Source organism: Pleurodeles waltl, chromosome 5, assembly GCF_031143425.1.
Source record: "Pleurodeles waltl isolate 20211129_DDA chromosome 5, aPleWal1.hap1.20221129, whole genome shotgun sequence".
NCBI classification, from domain to species: Eukaryota; Metazoa; Chordata; class Amphibia; order Caudata; family Salamandridae; genus Pleurodeles; species Pleurodeles waltl.
This window is the reverse complement of record NC_090444.1, coordinates 1,254,552,417-1,254,573,373: the sequence shown is the minus strand read 5'-3', so window position 1 is coordinate 1,254,573,373 and position 20,957 is coordinate 1,254,552,417. Positions and strand designations below refer to the sequence as shown.

Genomic DNA, 20,957 nt, shown 5'->3' with positions numbered 1-20,957 from the left:
TTTTGCTAAAAGTTGGAAGACTTTTTAAAGAATCTAAAACTGTTTCTAGAATCTAATTCAAACTTTTAACAAACTTTTAAACTCTAAAAAGACAATGCTAAACAGGGACTTAACACACAAGGCCCTAGCAGGACTTTTAAGAATTTAGAAAACTTTCAAATTGCAAAAATGAATTTCTAATGACAATTTTGGAATTTGTCGTGTGATCAGGTATTGGCTGAGTAGTCCAGCAAATGCAAAGTCTTGTACCCCACCGCTGATCCACCAATGTAGGAAGTTGGCTCTGTATGCACTATTTCAAAGTAAGGAATAGTATGCACAGAGTCCAAGGGTTCCCCTTAGAGGTAAAATAGTGGTAAAAATAGATAATACTAATGCTCTATTTTGTGGTAGTGTGGTCGAGCAGTAGGCTTATCCAAGGAGTAGTGTTAAGCATTTGTTGTACATACACATAGACAATAAATGAGGTACACACACTCAGAGACAAATCCAGCCAATAGGTTTTTGTATAGAAAAATATCTTTTCTTAGTTTATTTTAGGAACCACAGGTTCAAATTCTACATGTAATATCTCATTCGAAAGGTATTGCAGGTAAGTACTTTAGGAACTTCAAATCATCAAAATTGCATGTATACTTTTCAAGTTATTCACAAATAGCTGTTTTAAAAGTGGACACAGTGCAATTTTCACAGTTCCTGGGGGAGGTAAGTTTTTGTTAGTTTTACCAGGTAAGTAGGACACTTACAGGGTTCAGTTCTTGGTCCAAGGTAGCCCACAGTTGGGGGTTCAGAGCAACCCCAAAGTCACCACACCAGCAGCTCAGGGCCGGTCAGGTGCAGAGTTCAAAGTGGTGCCCAAAACACATAGGCTAGAATGGAGAGAAGGGGGTGCCCCGGTTCCGGTCTGCTTGCAGGTAAGTACCCGCGTCTTCGGAGGGCAGACCAGGGGGGTTTTGTAGGGCACCGGGGGGGACACAAGCCCACACAGAAATTTCACCCTCAGCGGCGCGGGGGCGGCCGGGTGCAGTGTAGAAACAAGCGTCGGGTTCGCAATGTTAGTCTATGAGAGATCTCGGGATCTCTTCAGCGCTGCAGGCAGGCAAGGGGGGGGTTCCTCGGGGAAACCTCCACTTGGGCAAGGGAGAGGGACTCCTGGGGGTCACTTCTCCAGTGAAAGTCCGGTCCTTCAGGTCCTGGGGGCTGCGGGTGCAGGGTCTCTCCCAGGTGTCGGGACTTTGGATTCAAAGAGTCGCGGTCAGGGGAAGCCTCGGTATTCCCTCTGCAGGCGGCGCTGTGGGGGCTCAGGGGGGACAGGTTTTGGTACTCACAGTATCAGAGTAGTCCTGGGGTCCCTCCTGAGGTGTCGGTTCTCCACCAGCCGAGTCGGGGTCGCCGGGTGCAGTGTTGCAAGTCTCACGCTTCTTGCGGGGAGCTTGCAGGGTTCTTTAAAGCTGCTGGAAACAAAGTTGCAGCTTTTCTTGGAGCAGGTCCGCTGTCCTCGGGAGTTTCTTGTCTTTTCGAAGCAGGGGCAGTCCTCAGAGGATGTCGAGGTCGCTGGTCCCTTTGGAAGGCGTCGCTGGAGCAGGATCTTTGGAAGGCAGGAGACAGGCCGGTGAGTTTCTGGAGCCAAGGCAGTTGTCGTCTTCTGGTCTTCCGCTGCAGGGGTTTTCAGCTGGGCAGTCCTTCTTGTAGTTGCAGGAATCTAATTTTCTAGGGTTCAGGGTAGCCCTTAAATACTAAATTTAAGGGCGTGTTTAGGTCTGGGGGGTTAGTAGCCAATGGCTACTAGCCCTGAGGGTGGGTACACCCTCTTTGTGCCTCCTCCCAAGGGGAGGGGGTCACAATCCTAACCCTATTGGGGGAATCCTCCATCTGCAAGATGGAGGATTTCTAAAAGTTAGAGTCACTTCAGCTCAGGACACCTTAGGGGCTGTCCTGACTGGCCAGTGACTCCTCCTTGTTGCTTTCTTTGTTCCCTCCAGCCTTGCCGCCAAAAGTGGGGGCCGTGGCCGGAGGTGGCGGGCAACTCCACTAAGCTGGAGTGCCCTGCTGGGCTGTGACAAAGGGGTGAGCCTTTGAGGCTCACCGCCAGGTGTCACAGCTCCTGCCTGGGGGAGGTGTTAGCATCTCCACCCAGTGCAGGCTTTGTTACTGGCCTCAGAGTGACAAAGGCACTCTCCCCATGGGGCCAGCAACATGTCTCTAGTGTGGCAGGCTGCTGGAACCAGTCAGCCTACACAGCTAGTTGGTTAAGTTTCAGGGGGCACCTCTAAGGTGCCCTCTGTGGTGTATTTTACAATAAAATGTACACTGGCATCAGTGTGCATTTATTGTGCTGAGAAGTTTGATACCAAACTTCCCAGTTTTCAGTGTAGCCATTATGGTGCTGTGGAGTTCGTGTAAAACAGACTCCCAGACCATATACTCTTATGGCTACCCTGCACTTACAATGTCTAAGGTTTTGCTTAGACACTGTAGGGGCACAGTGCTCATGCACTGGTACCCTCACCTATGGTATAGTGCACCCTGCCTTAGGGCTGTAAGGCCTGCTAGAGGGGTGTCTTACCTATACTGCATAGGCAGTGAGAGGCTGGCATGGCACCCTGAGGGGAGTGCCATGTCGACTTACTCATTTTGTTCTCACCAGCACACCCAGGCTTGTAAGCAGTGTGTCTGTGCTGAGTGAGGGGTCTCTAGGGTGGCATAATACATGCTACAGCCCTTAGAGACCTTCCCTGGCATCAGGGCCCTTGGTACCAGAGGTACCAGTTACAAGGGACTTATCTGGATGCCAGGGTGTGCCAATTGTGGAAACAATGGTACATTTTAGGTGAAAGAACCCTGGTGCTGGGGCCTGGTTAGCAGGGTCCCAGCACACTTCTCAGTCAAGTCAGCATCAGTATCAGGCAAAAAGTGGGGGGTAACTGCAACAGGGAGCCATTTCTTTACACCTGGTGACTCGATTTCCTTGATTATGCCATATATATTGTATATTAAGGGTGCAGGTCTGCCTGTACACCCACGTTGGATATCTAAACTTCCATACAATGCCTATTTGGAGCCTAGTAGCACTGGTTCTTATACTTTTTTCAGGTGACTTCTTTTTACTTGCTAGATGCTGTATTTTTGTGCCCTAGGATTGATGTATGGTGTGTTTCTTCTGACATGAGCACCAATACTGTTTCAGGGACTGTAAGATATGCACACTAACTTTTTGTTTGTGATGCTCTTTTTATGACATATGATAAGGATTAAGATATCCCTTTTTGCATTCATGATGATGATGACGTGACAACTATTTAGCAGGGTATACTGATTTATGTGATGACCCTCCAGCTGCTTGCAAAGAGAGTATAACTGATTTATGTAATTTTTGTTCCAATTATGTTTTACACCATACAATGTATTTTTATATAACTTGTTGAGTTGTCTTTGTGGTACATTTGCATGTGTTTACACATGACCTCTGGGGATGAGCCTGACTGCTCTGCGCCATTGTAGGAAGTTGGCTCTGTATGTGCTATTTCAAAGTAAGGAATAGCATGCACAGAGTCCAAGGGTTCCCCTTAGAGGTAAAATAGTGGTAAAAATAGATAATACTAATGCTCTATTTTGTGGTAGTGTGGTCGAGCAGTAGGCTTATCCAAGGAGTAGTGTTAAGCATTTGTTGTACATACACATAGACAATAAATGAGGTACACACACTCAGAGACAAATCCAGCCAATAGGTTTTGTTATAGAAAAATATCTTTTCTTAGTTTATTTTAAGAACCACAGGTTCAAATTCTACATGTAATATCTCATTCGACAGGTATTGCAGGTAAGTACTTTAGGAACTTCAAATCATCAAAATTGCATGTATACTTTTCAAGTTATTCACAAATAGCTGTTTTAAAAGTGGACACAGTGCAATTTTCACAGTTCCTAGGGGAGGTAAGTTTTTGTTAGTTTTACCAGGTAAGTAAGACACTTACAGGGTTCAGTTCTTGGTCCAAGGTAGCCCACCGTTGGGGGTTCAGAGCAACCCCAAAGTCACCACACCAGCAGCTCAGGGCCGGTCAGGTGCAGAGTTCAAAGTGGTGCCCAAAACGCATAGGCTAGAATGGAGAGAAGGGGGTGCCCCGGTTCCGGTCTGCTTGCAGGTTAGTACCCGCGTCTTCGGAGGGCAGACCAGGGGGGTTTTGTAGGGCACCGGGGGGGACACAAGCCCACACAGAAATTTCACCCTCAGCGGCGCGGGGGCGGCCGGGTGCAGTGTAGAAACAGGCGTCGGGTTCGCAATGTTAGTCTATGAGAGATCTCGGGATCTCTTCAGCGCTGCAGGCAGGCAAGGGGGGGGTTCCTCGGGGAAACCTCCACTTGGACAAGGGAGAGGGACTCCTGGGGGTCACTTCTCCAGTGAAAGTTCGGTCCTTCAGGTCCTGGGGGCTGCGGGTGCAGGGTCTCTCCCAGGCGTCGGGATTTAGGATTCAAAGAGTCGCGGTCAGGGGAAGCCTCGGGATTCCCTCTGCAGGCGGCGCTGTGGGGGCTCAGGGGGGACAGGTTTTGGTACTCACAGTATCAGAGTAGTCCTGGGGTCCCTCCTGAGGTGTCGGATCTCCACCAGCCGAGTCGGGGTCGCCGGGTGCAGTGTTGCAAGTCTCACGCTTCTTGCGGGGAGCTTGCAGGGTTCTTTAAAGCTGCTGGAAACTAAGTTGCAGCTTTTCTTGGAGCAGGTCCGCTGTCCTCGGGAGTTTCTTGTCTTTTCGAAGCAGGGGCAGTCCTCAGAGGATGTCGAGGTCGCTGGTCCCTTTGGAAGGCGTCGCTGGAGCAGGATCTTTGGAAGGCAGGAGACAGGCCGGTGAGTTTCTGGAGCCAAGGCAGTTGTCGTCTTCTGGTCTTCCGCTGCAGGGGTTTTCAGCTGGGCAGTCCTTCTTCTTGTAGTTGCAGGAATCTAATTTTCTAGGGTTCAGGGTAGCCCTTAAATATTTAATTTAAGGGCGTGTTTAGGTCTGGGGGGTTAGTAGCCAATGGCTACTAGCCCTGAGGGTGGGTACACCCTCTTTGTGCCTCCTCCCAAGGGGAGGGGGTCACAATCCTAACCCTATTGGGGGAATCCTCCATCTGCAAGATGGAGGATTTCTAAAAGTTAGAGTCACCTCAGCTCGGGACACCTTAGGGGCTGTCCTGACTGGCCAGTGACTCCTCCTTGTTTTTCTCATTATCTTCTCCGGCCTTGCCGCCAAAAGTGGGGCCTGGCCGGAGGGGGCGGGCAACTCCACTAGCTGGAGTGTCCTGCTGGGTTGGCACAAAGGAGGTGAGCCTTTGAGGCTCACCGCCAGGTGTGACAATTCCTGCCTGGGAGAGGTGTTAGCATCTCCACCCAGTGCAGGCTTTGTTACTGGCCTCAGAGTGACAAAGGCACTCTCCCCATGGGGCCAGCAACATGTCTCGGTTTGTGGCAGGCTGCTAAAACTAGTCAGCCTACACAGATAGTCGGTTAAGTTTCAGGGGGCACCTCTAAGGTGCCCTCTGTGGTGTATTTTACAATAAAATGTACACTGGCATCAGTGTGCAGTTATTGTGCTGAGAAGTTTGATACCAAACTTCCCAGTTTTCAGTGTAGCCATTATGGTGCTGTGGAGTTCGTGTTTGACAAACTCCCAGACCATATACTCTTATGGCTACCCTGCACTTACAATGTCTAAGGTTTTGTTTAGACACTGTAGGGGTACCATGCTCATGCACTGGTACCCTCACCTATGGTATAGTGCACCCTGCCTTAGGGCTGTAAGGCCTGCTAGAGGGGTGTCTTACCTATACTGCATAGGCAGTGAGAGGCTGGCATGGCACCCTGAGGGGAGTGCCATGTCGACTTACTCGTTTTGTCCTCACTAGCACACACAAGCTGGCAAGCAGTGTGTCTGTGCTGAGTGAGAGGTCTCCAGGGTGGCATAAGACATGCTGCAGCCCTTAGAGACCTTCCTTGGCATCAGGGCCCTTGGTACTAGAAGTACCAGTTACAAGGGGCTTATCTGGATGCCAGGGTCTGCCAATTGTGGATACAAAAGTACAGGTTAGGGAAAGAACACTGGTGCTGGGGCCTGGTTAGCAGGCCTCAGCACACTTTCAATTGTAAACATAGCATCAGCAAAGGCAAAAAGTCAGGGGGCAACCATGCCAAGGAGGCATTTCCTTACAGCCATGCTGCTGGGGGTGAGCACGTTAGCTTTGGTGTGTAACTTAATCGCCCTGACTAATGGTGCTGCTTGCCTGGCTGAGGTTCCAACCAGGAACCCCATTTCTAACACCCATTTTAAATTGACACAATATAATGTATTACACCAGGTGTACCTGTCCCGATCACTCTGCACAACATATACCCTGCTAGTCCTCCCTCCTGTTCCTGATGCTTCCAACTGAATGCATTTTTTGTGCGCATTCTTTGGGGGTGCCCATGCCTCCAGGAGTACTGGGAATGGGTATTGGCTGACTTAGATAGGTCTACTGGCCACCCCTAGGGACATAGGGCAGTGCCTCTTGGGACAGATCTCATTTCAAAAGAAGAAGCAGGAAGTTTCTCATTTTGGGCCTTATGTTGGCCAAATGTAGGATAGCTATTTGATAGTTGTCCTAAATAGTCCTGCGGAGTGGAAGAGAGACAAGGCGGAATGGGTGAATGTAAAAGAGTGTCAAGTGAGGAAAGCCCGCAGGGATGATAAACTGGCAGATGACCCATGTTCCTGGGCTGCAATGCTTGCCGACTTGCTGGACCCTCCAGATGCCCTTTCCCTGTGAGTGACACGTTATTAAAAATGGGCCTCTTTCCCACTTTAGATTGGGGATGTGCAGAATGTTCTTGGAACAGGGATTGTTATAGACGATTACCATGATATTGTGATGGAATTGTGCTTGGTTTTCCTCTTATTCGCTGGGTAGTCTGGAACACACAGGAGGGGACAGGGGACAGGGGAATGGAGAGGGGATTTTCATAATCTGTATTTGTTCACTACTATGTCTTATTGTGATTTCTTGTTGACTTATCTATATCCCCTGATGTTATGCAAATGCTAAACAAACCTATACCAAAAAAAGACAGGCGGTTCTCTGAAATCACTTAACACGTGTAGGAAGTGCCCCTTTTGACATGGTCACCCCCACTTTTTGCCTGGTATCTGGTGCAATTTTGACTGAAAGTGCACTTGGTTCCTGCTATCCAGGTCCCCAGTGCCAGTTCTCTGTCCCTAAAACTGCATGATTGTTCCTGATTGGCAATACCATTCAGCTCCCTGTAAGTCACTAGTAGATGGTACTCCTGGTACCTAGGGCATGGATACCAAAGAGGGTCCCCAGGGGCTGCAGCAGGTAATGTGCCACCCTGTAGGACCCCTCACCCAGCACATGAAGACTGCCGTCTCGGACTGCTTGTCTTGGTGCAGCTGAATGTGAAAACATGACATGGCACACAGCATGTGTGCCATGTTCCCTATCACTGCGTTGATATATGTAAGTCACCCCTGCAAGCAGGCCTTAAAGTCCTAAGGCAGGGTGCTTTTATATTACTTGTGCAGACATATCTGCAAAAGCATGTATGTCCCTATTATGTCTTTAACTCAATAGGAGTTCCCCAACTACATAATGGCTTCACTGAAATAGGGATGTTTGGTATCAAACATCTCATATTCATAAACCCTCACTGATACATTGTATGGATGTATTAATGCATGCACCCAGTGGGCACCTTAGAGGTGCCCCCTTAAAACCCTACCATCTACCCGTGAGCTGGCTGATGAGTTTTAACTAGCCTGCCACCAACAGCCAGGTTTCTGACCCCAAGGGTGAAAGCCTTTGCCAACAAACAAGCTTCTGACCCCCAAGGATGACTGCCTCTGCTCTTGGGCAGTCAGGAACAAAGCCTGCTCTTGCAGGGGTGTTAAAACACCTCTTCCAACAGGATGACATGCCAATCTGCATTCCAAGGCACCTTTGGTATGCAGAGCTGGATTCGTTCAAAAGAGATGCTAAATCCCCTTCCCTCCAAGGCCCATTTGGCAATGGACAGGCTGGAAAATTAGTAGTCAGGAGGGTTTCTTGTTTCCCTGGCCAGTTCCATCCCCACAGTGAGATGCTTGGTGTGGGCGTGAAATTTCAATGTCTGCTGGTTTGGTGATGGCAGAGCTAAGAACTCTGGGACAAGGTTATGCCCCCTTACCACAGAAAGTGGTCATATAGGGGATGTACTGAACCCAGGGGTAAGTAGCCTGTTGGCTACTGCCCTACACTACATTAAGACACGCAAATTCAGCATTTAGGGGAGCCCCTGGCACCAGAAAACCAGATCCTGCTGACCTGAAGAAAGAGCACTCCAGAGACGCAAAAGGCAAGAAATGGAGGCCAGTGACTGATTCGATGCCAAGTCTGCCAGCTGAAATCAACAATTGCAGCAAAGTCACCTCATCCTGTAGTTGCTTAGGTCTCTAAAAACCCGGAAGGACTGCCAGCCTTCTTTCCGGCACCAGGAACTCCCCTGGAGAAGCAGAGCTGCTTTCCTTCATCTAGCATGCACCTAAAGAAGAACTAAGAGGACTCCAAAATCACCAGAATCTGACACGAGAAAGCACTACTGCTCCCATATGGGCCAACAGTGCCAATGTTGTCCCCAGACCCTTCAGAGACAAAGTCCACCTTGGTTCTCCCCAATGTGACCTTCCCGCCGGCTCCTGCAGCTACTTTATGCAGGCCCCACCCCCACCGCGAGTGACCTGAAGACAGATGCAATGCCTCAGGTCACCTCTGCACCTGCCGGCCCTGGATCGAGGAGAAGAGGACCAAGCGTATCCCTATATCTCAGGGGCCTCATGAGACCTGAGTCCACTTGTTGGCTTGGTTGAAGTGGACCTGTAGTCCACGCCTGCAGTCTTTTTCTACAAGCCCTCTCTACCCGACCACTCCGGTGAAAGAATCCCAGCTCCTAAGGACACCCCTGCACCTTGCTGTCCTGGCCTTTAGAGAAGGTGTCCCCATGTCCCCGTGAATCTCAAGATTGGTAGGTTCACCTAACTGGACCCACAGTACCTGCCTGCAGTGCCTTTCTGACCGGACCGATCCCCCATTCACTTCAGCGGGTCATCCAGTGCTAAACTGTACCTCGCCCACCCGGCTGCCCGATGACTTGGTGGTGTGGCCTAGGACCCTCCCCCCAATACTCATATTAAGTATGGAAGACTGGTCCTGTAAGTCAATGCTGAGTCCCTGTTTGTCTACTTTTTAAAACTGTCAGAATATCTTCTGTAAAACGTACTTACCTGAACATATTGATTCTGGTGCCTAATTATGAATAAAGATACTTGTTGTTCTTTGTAAATTGGTGTGGATCTCCTTATTGAGTCGTGTGTTTCAATAACTGACTGTATGCCTGCTGCAGATGTTGGCTGTTGGCCTGTATGCCTGCTGCGGATGTTGGATGTTGGACTCTCCTCTCTTCTAAGACTAAGGCTGCTCGACCACACTACCCCCCAAAGAGAGCACCTTGGGATTGCCAGAGCAAGCCCCTGTTCATTCGTAAGGAAACCCCTGGACTCTTTGTAAAGTCTACTTCATTTTGGTATACTATATAAACAGCCAGCTTCCTACAGCAACCCAGTTGGTATTTTATATGACAATCAGATTCCATGAGCCTACAAAACTTGAATGGATCCCTTTTTTCCCCTTTGTCTTAAAAGCAGTACTATGCAGGGGAAAAGTGGATTTATAAATAACGTTAAAAAAAAATGTAATAGTCATGAATACCTTTGGTTAATTTTAAATGAAACTGTAAAATTTATCAACTTTGCACCACAGGCTGAGTTCTATTGTCATCTTTACAAACCTGCAATATCACTGGGGGAACTGCTTGTCTCTACTGGAAGAATTGAGGTTCCCCGAATACAAGAAGAGACTGTTGTTATTCCAAGGTAAGTGCTGCAGTTGGCTATTCCGATGAAGCATGTCCATGCTACAAAGTTATGTTTCAGTTAGTTGTATAGGTAGGTGGTGGTTAAAATCATGGATTTGTCTAAGTGCTATATAATTTATTATCCGAGAGAGCCAGGAGAGGGATAGAAATGTGACTAATACAACAGCTGTGATGGACCCAGAGTCTTTCCGTTTGCACTTCTTCCATGATTTTCTTTTTCTGTCTAGCCAGTAAGGCCTTTCATCTGTTGAAGGTATTTTTGTTATCTGACCTTTTAAGAGTATTTCTTGACACACTCAAACTTTTGCTGTCCAATATTTTTGGGGCATTTTGCCAGCTCTTTGCTTGTAACATTCAGTTCCTGCATGAAGAGGTAATAATAATAGTTCGATGGCATCTGTCGCTGTAGATACGCATGTTTTGCAATAGCTCGCCATCTGGTGTTGGGCCGGAGTGTTACAAGTTGTTTTTCTTCGAAGAAGTCTTTCGAGTCACGGGACCGAGTGACTCCTCCTTTTGTCTCCATTGCGCATGGGCGTCGACTCCATCTTCGATTGTTTTTTTTCCGCCATCGGGTTCGGACGTGTTCCTGTCGCTCCGAGTTTCGGAACGGAAAATTAGCTAATTTCGGAAGATTTTCGTCGGTATTGTTGCGTTCGGGATCGGCGTACTTAGATTCAACACCGCATCGAAGATCGAAGAGCTCCGGTGCCCTTCGGGGTAGTTTTTCGATCCCCCGTCGGGGCCTGGTCGGCCCGACCGCGTGCTGAAGAACGCCGATGGAACGGACCCCGTTCCGTTTCTGCCCCAAATGCCACAATAAATACCCCTATACAGACCAACACTTGGTCTGTAACCTGTGCCTGTCACCTGAGCACAGTGAAGACACCTGTGAGGCCTGTCGTGCGTTCCGGTCCCGAAAGACACTCCGAGACCGTCGAGCCAGAAGACTTCAGATGGCGTCCGCTCCGACAGCCCACCGGGAGTTCGAGGAGCAGGAAGAGGAAGGCACCTTCTCGATCCAAGAATCGGACTCCGAAGGATTCGACGATACACAAACCATGAGTAAGACGTCGAAAACCACACAGAGGAAGATTTACAAGGCCCAGGGGACGCCACTGCCATCAGGCCATGGCTCCACCCATAAATTCGGTGACCGACCGTCGGCACCGAAAAAGGCCCAAACAGTGCCGAGATCGTCCGACTCCGGTCGAGACACCGGCACGCAGCCTTCTCGGGACCGAGAAAGTGCTGGAGACAAGCCTCGACACCGAGATGCCAGTGTGGACACGGCTCGACGCCGAGACAGCGGCACCGAAGAAGATCGACGCCGAGAGGTTTCGGCCCCGAAAAAGAAAAAAGTCACCTCGGAGCCGAAAAAACACGCAGACAGGGTTTCGGTGCCGAAACAAACTGCATGCGACCCAGCTTCAGGCTCTTATACAGAAGAGCACTCGCTAACCTCCCAAATGCAAAAGCATAGGTTTGAGGAAGAGCTACAATCAACTGATGTGGACCATACGCAAAAGCGTATCTTCATACAGCAGGGGACAGGAAAAATAAGCACCCTTCCCCCCATTAGAAGAAAGAGAAGGTTGGAGTTCCAAACTGAACAGACACCACAACCAAAAGTGGTGAAAAGAGTTACCCCACCACCCTCTCCTCCGCCCGTGATTAACGTCTCACCAGCACGAACTCCATCACACTCCCCAGCTCACACCACCATAAGCCAGGGTGACCAAGATCAAGACGCATGGAACCTATACGACGCCCCAGTGTCAGATAACAGTCCGGAGGCATACCCTACGAAGCCATCTCCACCAGAAGACAGCACCGCGTATTCTCAAGTGGTGGCTAGAGCAGCACAATTTCACAACGTAAGCCTCCACTCAGAACAGGTCGAGGATGATTTTTTATTCAACACGCTCTCCTCCACCCACAGCTCATACCAAAGCCTGCCTATGCTCCCTGGTATGCTCCGGCACGCGAAAGAAATCTTTAAGGAGCCGGTCAAAAGTAGGGCAATCACACCAAGGGTGGAAAAAAAGTATAAGGCGCCTCCTACAGACCCGGTTTTCATCACTACACAGCTGCCACCAGACTCTGTTGTTGTAGGAGCAGCTAGGAAAAGGGCCAACTCTCACACATCTGGAGCTGCACCACCCCCAGATAAAGAAAGCCGCAAGTTCGATGCAGCTGGTAAAAGAGTCGCAGCACAAGCTGCAAACCAGTGGCGCATCGCGAACTCCCAGGCACTACTTGCGCGCTATGACAGAGCCCACTGGGACGAGATGCAACATCTCATTGAACATCTGCCCAAGGACTTACAAAATAGGGCAAAACAAGTGGTTGAGGAGGGACAGACCATTTCCAACAACCAGATCCGCTCCTCCATGGACGCTGCAGATACAGCTGCACGGACAATTAACTGTAACTATCAGAAGGCATGCATGGCTCCGAACGTCTGGATTTAAACCAGAGATTCAACAAGCAGTTCTCAATATGCCTTTTAATGAAAAAGAACTGTTCGGTCCAGAAGTGGACACAGCGATTGAGAAACTCAAAAAAGATACGGACACTGCCAAAGCCATGGGCGCACTCTACTCCCCGTAGAGCAGAGGGAATTACAGCACATTCCGTAAAACACCCTTTCGAGGGGGGTTTCGGGGTCAGAGCACACAAGCCAGCACCTCACAAGCAACACCGTCCAGTTACCAGGGACAGTATAGAGGAGGTTTTCGGGGACAATATAGAGGAGGGCAATTCCCTAGAAATAGAGGAAGATTTCAGAGCCCCAAAACCCCTACTACTAAACAGTGACTCACATGTCACTCACCCCCTCCACACAACACCAGTGGGGGGAAGAATACGTCATTATTACAAAGCATGGGAGGAAATCACTACAGACACTTGGGTTCTAGCAATTATCCAACATGGTTATTGCATAGAATTTCTACAATTCCCTCCAAACATACCACCAAAAGCACAAAATTTGACAACACACCATTCCAATCTCCTGGAGATAGAAGTGCAGGCACTATTGCAAAAGAATGCAATCGAATTAGTGCCAAACACACAAATAAACACAGGAGTTTACTCACTGTACTTTCTGATACCAAAGAAGGACAAAACGCTGAGACCAATCCTAGACCTCAGAGTAGTGTACACTTTCATCAAATCAGACCACTTTCACATGGTCACACTACAAGAAGTATTGCCATTGCTAAAACTACACGACTACATGGCAACTTTAGACCTCAAGGATGCTTATTTCCATATACCAATACACCCATCGCACAGGAAATACCTAAGGTTTGTATTCAAGGGAATACATTACCAATTCAAGGTACTGCCTTTCGGATTAACAACCGCACCAAGAGTCTTTACCAAATGTCTAGCGGTAGTCGCTGCACACATAAGAAGGCAGCAAATACATGTGTTCCCATATCTAGACGACTGGCTAATCAAGGCCCATTCGTTAATACAGTGCTCAAATCACACAAATCATATCATACAAACCCTCTTCAAACTAGGGTTCACCGTCAATTTCACAAAATCCAAAATTCTGCCGCGCAAGGTACAACAATACCTGGGAGCCATAATAGACACATCAAAAGGAGTAGCCACTCCAAGTCCACAAAGAATTCGAAATTTCAACACCATCATACAATGCATGTATCCAACACAAAGGATACACGCAAAGATGGTACTACAACTCCTAGGCATGATGTCTTCATGCATAGCCATTGTCCCAAACGCAAGACTGCACATGAGGCCCTTACAACAGTGCCTAGCATCACAATGGTCACAAGCACAGGGTCACCTTCTAGATCTGGTGTTAATAGACCGCCAAACTTACCTCTCGCTTCTGTGGTGGAACAACATACATTTAAACAAAGGGCGGCCTTTCCAAGACCCAGTGCCACAATACGTAATAACAGATGCTTCCATGACAGGGTGGGGAGCACACCTCGATCAACACAGCATACAAGGACAATGGAACGTACATCAAACAAAACTGCATATAAATCACCTACAACTTCTAGCAGTTTTTCAAGCACTAAAAGCTTTCCAACCAATAATAGTTCACAAATACATTCTCGTCAAAACAGACAACATGACAACAATGTATTATCTAAACAAGCAAGGGGGGACGCACTCCACGCAGTTAAGCCTGCTAGCACAAAAGATTTGGCGTTGGGCAATTCACAACCAAATTCGCCTAATAGCACAATTTATACCAGGGATCCAAAATCAACTCGCAGACAATCTCTCTCGAGATCACCAACAGGTCCACGAATGGGAAATTCACCCCCAAATTCTGAACACTTATTTCAAACTCTGGGGAACACCTCAGATAGACTTGTTTGCGACAAGGGAGAACGCAAAATGCCAAAACTTCGCATCCAGATACCCACACAAACAATCCCAAGGCAATGGCCTATGGATGAACTGGTCAGGGATATTTGCTTACGCTTTTCCTCCTCTCCCTCTCCTTCCTTACCTGGTAAACAAACTCAGTCAAAGCAAACTCAAACTCATATTGATAGCACCAACTTGGGCAAGGCAACCCTGGTACACAACGCTGCTAGACCTATCAGTAGTACCCTGCATCAAATTGCCCAACAGACCAGATCTGTTGACACAGCACAACCAAAAGATCAGACACCCAGATCCAGCATCGCTGAATCTAGCAATCTGGCTCCTGAAATCCTAGAATTCGGGCACTTACAACTTACCCAAGAATGTATGGAAGTCATAAAACAAGCCAGAAGGCCATCCACCAGGCACTGCTATGCAAGTAAATGGAAGAGGTTTTTTTGCTACTGCCATATTAATCAAATACAACCATTACACACAACTCCAGAACATGTAGTGGGTTACTTGCTTCACTTACAAAAATCTAACCTGGCTTTCTCTTCCATTAAAATACACCTTGCAGCAATATCTGCATACCTGCAGACTACCTATTCAACTTCCCTATATAAGATACCAGTCATTAAAGCATTCATGGAGAGCCTTAGAAGAATTATACCACCAAGAACACCACCTGTTCCTTCATGGAACCTAAATGTTGTCCTAACTAGACTTATTGGTCCACCTTTTGAACCCATGCACTCCTGCGACATACAGTTCCTAACCTGGAAGGTGGCATTTCTCATCGCCATTACTTCCCTAAGAAGAGTAAGCGAGATTCAGGCGTTTACAATACAGGAACCTTTTATACAACTACACAAGAATAAGGTCGTCCTAAGGACCAATCCTAAATTTTTGCCAAAGGTTATTTCACCGTTCCATCTAAATCAAACAGTGGAACTTCCAGTGTTCTTTCCACAGCCAGATACCGTAGCTGAAAGGGCACTACATACATTAGATGTCAAAAGAGCATTGATGTATTACATTGACAGAACAAAAAACATCAGAAAGACTAAACAACTATTTATTGCATTTCAAAAACCTCATGCAGGAAACCCAATATCAAAACAAGGTATAGCCAGATGGATAGTTAAATGCATCCAAATCTGCTACCTTAAAGCTAAACGACAGCTGCCCATTACACCAAGGGCACACTCAACCAGAAAGAAAGGTGCTACCATGGCCTTTCTAGGAAACATCCCAATGCAAGAAATATGTAAGGCAGCCACATGGTCTACGCCTCACACATTCACCAAGCACTACTGTGTAGACGTGTTATCTGCACAACAAGCCACAGTAGGTCAAGCCGTATTAAGAACATTATTTCAGACTACTTCCACTCCTACAGGCTGATCCACCGCTTTTGGGGAGATAACTGCTTACTAGTCTATGCAAAACATGCGTATCTACAGCGACAGATGCCATCGAACTGAAAATGTCACTTACCCAGTGTACATCTGTTCGTGGCATCAGTCGCAGTAGATTCGCATGTGCCCACCCGGCTCCCCGGGAGCCTGTAGCAGTTTGGAAGTTACCTTCAATTATTTATATATGTATCATCTCAACCTTAAATAGGTGCATACTTAGTCACTCCATTGCATGGGCACTATTACTACAATTCAACTCCTACCTCACCCTCTGCGGGGAAAAACAATCGAAGATGGAGTCGACGCCCATGCGCAATGGAGACAAAAGGAGGAGTCACTCGGTCCCGTGACTCGAAAGACTTCTTCGAAGAAAAACAACTTGTAACACTCCGGCCCAACACCAGATGGCGAGCTATTGCAAAACATGCGAATCTACTGCGACTGATTCCACGAACAGATGTACACTGGGTAAGTGACATTTTCATATATGAACATTTGTTGAAGCTAATCCTCTGGCCACTGTTTAAAACTAGTCACTCCTTTCAAAATGGGGTATCCTTTTCACTTGCATTGGCCTGGTCTGGAAAACTCATGGCTGCGTCCTTCTCCTCATTCTTGGCCATTTAAGGGCGTTTTTTTTAATTTTATTTATTTTTTAATATATTCCATGAGCCATGCCTGGTGATGGCAACTTTGTTCTCCTCTCAGCTTTTTCATATACAGCTTATTATTTGTTTTGAGATTTCATAATATTTAGTATGTCAGCATGTTCCCTCTGCAGACAGTAGTTGAAAATGCAGCTTATAAACTGTCCAGTCGTTATTGCTACAGAGCAGAGAGACTGTTCTAGGAAGGATTTCCTTTAATGGAATTATCCTGAAAGAGAACCTTTAACCCTGATGATGGAGCTGAGTAGAGTTTTAACATATCAAGGCTATTTACTTTACATTTTTGACTAGTTGTCGGGAACGCTGGTGCACCTGAAGAGTCTGACACAAGAGATATGAACACTGTTTCACTAAGGGTTGGGAGAAATCGAATTGCATCAGTGAGTTACCCAAGAGAACAATTTCCAAAGTAGAGATTGCTGCACCCGGGTGGAGGTCTGAATATACTTTGTCAGCAGCATGCATATGTTCCTTCTGGAGCAGGGGCAACAAGCATATGTTGTGCAGTTTCGTTCACAGTGAAGAGTTGGGAGCCTGCAGTATCTTTGTGTTCTGAAAATTTATGAAAGGGAGGGCCTTTTCAAAAGCATTATCCTGTACTCCAGCTTACAGACTTTATCTAGGTGGACAGAGCCAGTTATGCTGATATCAGTCAACAATCCAAACAGCATTAACTTAGATGTTGTTACCTCTCATCCACCACCTAATGTAGGTTGTCATTCCCAAAGTTAAGATGTGATCCTTTTGGCCCTGACTAAAGAAAATGGTGCTAGTGATAATGGAGTAATCTTTTTTTTATTATACTTTACATTTCTCTTTAGCAGGACATAACCAAGGCGGTGTCAACGCACTTAGCAGATAGCCAAACAGTCATGATGGGTCTTGCTTACATTAAGCAAGGCAGTATATTAAGTATTAGGACTACGAGTCCTTGTTGAAAGAAACAATTATTGAATTCTTATTCAAGAACTTGAGCTGGGCATGTCGGCTAGGAGACCATCATCCTGCACAAGAAGAAAGGGTCCATGTTGAACATAAAGTCTTTGTAGTGCCCAAAACCCTGCCCTTCCCTAGCCCCTGACACACTCTTTGGAGTTGTAGACTGCTTTGTGGAAGGACGGGCACAGCCCTATTATGGTGTAAGTGTCAGCTCCTCCCACCACTCTAGCTCAGGAAGACCCATCAGGATATGCAGAGCACACCTGAGCTTCCTTTGTGTGACTGTTTAGAGTGAATTCACAAACAGCCCAGCTGTCATCCTTACCCAGGCGTGTATTCCACAGACAGGCAGAGGCACAGAATGGTTAAGCAAGAACATGCCCACTTCCTAAAAGTGGCATTTTCAAATTTACAATTAAAAACTTCACCAAAAGATGTATTTTTCAATTGTGAGTTCAGAGACCGCAAACTCCATATCTCTATCTGGCCCCAATAGGAAGGAAATTACACTTTAAAAGATATTTCAAGACAATCCCTATGGTAATCTATGGGAGAGATAGTCCTTGCAATAGTGAAACCCGATTTTAGCAGTATTTCATTATCAGGACATGTAAAACACACTAGTACTTGTCCTCCCTTTTAAATACACTGCAACCGGACCATGGGGCTGCCTAGGGCCTTCCATAGTGGTGACTTGCATGTAGTAAAAAGGGTAAGTTTGGCCCTGGCAAATGGGTGCACTTGCCATGTGGAAATTGCTGTTTAATTGCACACACAGGCACTACAGTGGCAGGCCTGGGAAATGTTTGTAGAGCTACTCCTGTGGGTGGCACAATCAGTGCTGCAGGCCCACTAGTAGCATTTGATTTACAGGCCTTGGACACACTTTGTGCTCAGTGTACTAGGGAATTTCTGGTAAATCAAATATGCCCCTCATGGATAAACCAATCACCAATGCAATTTAGACAGAGAGAGTGCAACTCTTCTTCTGCTCCTTTGCTGCACAGCTGTCTCCTTGTCTTCACCGTCACCTGGTCCTGCATACCTAGAAGGGTGGGTAGTGGCTCCTGCCCCAACCAAACATTCCAACTCGGACTTGGCTTTATCCCCTTCTTTTGCAGGTCCTCTTCTGTCATGATCCACCTTTTGTTCCTTCCAGTCTTGCTTGGGTCTTGCACAGTCCTTTTCCAAAGGTTATTTGTGGTCTTGGGGGGAAAATCAGCTACTTACTGGTTCTCTCCTGGTCGCTGGGAGGCACCCTGGTACTTAGCTTTTGGGGTTCCTAGTTCTCCAGCTCCCCTCTACAGATTCCACTTCTTTGGGTGGGGGATTGCCGTTAGCATTCCACTTAGTATATGGTTTGGCATCCCCCTTTGGCCCTCACTATTTTCTATTGTTTAACTGTTTGCTATTGCTTTTTTTGCTGATCACTGACTTCTTATGTGTGTATAATAGTGTGTTCACTCACCTCATAGTGGAGTATTGTCTATAGAGTATTTTAGTATTGGTGTTAATATAATAAAGTGCCTTAATTGGTGTAACACTGTGGTTCTTGCATGTGTGTGTGTAAGTGCTGTGTGACTGTAGTGGTATTGCATAAGCTTTGCATGTCTCCTAGATAAGTCTTGGCTGCTCATCCACAGAAACTGCTAGAGAGCCCTGGCTTCCTAGACACTGTCTACACCTCACTAATAGTAGATACCTGGACCTGGTATAAGGTGATAACAACATAGGTGCTCACCACACACCAGGCCAGCTTCCTGCAGCAGACAGCTGTCCTGAGGTTTAGGGGCCCACCAGACCCACAGGTACTATGGATGAGAAATTGAATTGCCTATTGCTCCTGGAAGGTCCCAGCGTCCCTCATTCACCCGGTTTGCAGCACAGAGCGCTTCCCTCGAGATGGTGGCACCCAGTGTTCTAGGCCACAAGTAGCGCCTGCTAGTTGAGAGCCAGGGCTGCTGTGGTGCACCAGGATTTGTCCCCTGCCAGAAAGCAGAGGGGTGTGCCAATCTCTCCAATACAATTAGGGCATCATGGGCAGCCACGTTGCTGTTGGTAGCGCTGGGAGCACTGCGAGGAACTGAAGAGCTGAGAGATCGTGTCTCACTCCGTTGCTAGCTAGGCCCTGCCCCACTAGTCACTCTTTAACTGACAATGTAGCCTCTGACAGCGAGAATAATAATGACATTTTTGTAAATTGTGTCTTGCACTGGACAAACCTCAACTCTCAGCTGCATATGCACCCTCAGCAAGTGTCTGGCCAGGCAGTGGTCATAACCAACTTGGGAGTGGAAAGATGTAGTGTAGCTGGACAACAGTGTTCGGCACAAACTGCAGTGGTGGAACAACAAAAGCATGTTACCTGGCAAGTTCTTGACACCCCCACCTGTTCCCCAGCTGTGAATCACCATCAAGAATGCCTCCCTTATGGTTTGGGGTGTACACCTGTGCCAACTTGCAATCAAAGGCCAGTGGTCTCCACTGCAGCAACACCTGCACATTAGTATACTGAAAAAGATGAGAGTTGAGCTAGCTCTGTGAATATTTTTCAAACACATTTGCAACAATACAGGCCTTTTTCGCTCCACAACATGACAGCTGTGTATTAACTGCAGTAAAAAGATGGTACATGCTCACTACACTTCAAGTTAGAGCAAACAATTTGACATTGGGCCTTTGATCACCAAGAACTCCTTCTAATGGAACATCTTGGAGCAGACAATGACTTTGTGGATCTGCTTAGAATGCACTGAGAAGTGCACAAATCTGAAATCAGTGCCCATGTGCTTCAAGAATTCTTTCATTACTGCAGGACCCCACTGGTATACCTTCTTGCTGCCTGTGAGAAGGCATAAGTGCCACATCTTCAGCTCCATGTTTCTTGGCAATGCTTTATGGCTCAGTTAGGAAAAATTGCTAATGTTTTTACCCCACTACTTGTTCGATATATTGCAAGACAGGTGAGGCATGGTCCCTTGACCATAACAATCCTTATCTCCCACCTGGCTAAGGCACCTGTGACAGTTGAAGGGGATATCACATTTATCCATTACTGTAGCAGGTTAAGACATTATTTGTTACTTGCTGGAGTCACAAAAGGGAGAACTAGCCTGATTTTCTGTAAGAGCACGCCTAGTCTTGGTAGTTGTGTATCTTTCAAATAGGGAACATTTGTTAATCTTTAAAATCCCGGTTGTAGAAGCATTTTTGGAAGACCGTGAAAGGGTCATTTAATCAAGAATACTGGTTGGCCATAATGGGACCTAAACACATTCCGGGTGCAATTTATGGACATACATTTTAAACTTACGCTCTTGTCAAGCAGTTTCATTCCTGGTAAATGGTTTAACTCATTGTAGTTACTTCCTTCCATAGGGTAGATGAGGTGTAAGCCATGATAGTTGCTTTGTCATTTATCCAAGTGTATATGGTTAGGGTTTCCCTGAAAATAAACGTTATTTTTCTTGCCAAAGGTTACCTTACTTTTCCATGTTAATGAAAAAAAAACAATTTACCCTCTTCCCCCACCGCTGACGGTATAACATTTGACAACCACTTATGTACTAATTAAATACTCAGCTACCAGTTCACTCAGACTTTACTTCTTTGCAGCTCTACACCTTCTCACAC

General features: G+C 47.0%; 1 protein-coding gene across 1 annotated transcript in view; it reads left to right on the top strand.

Annotated features, from left to right (window-relative positions):
• Window positions 1–20,957, top strand: part of MDN1 (midasin AAA ATPase 1) — a 1,740,009-nt gene that overhangs the window by 243,316 nt on the left and 1,475,736 nt on the right. The window contains exon 13 of the mRNA XM_069235499.1: window positions 9,820–9,932. Coding sequence (XP_069091600.1) covers window positions 9,820–9,932 — 113 coding nt within the window. The remainder of the gene's footprint in view (window positions 1–9,819; window positions 9,933–20,957) is intronic.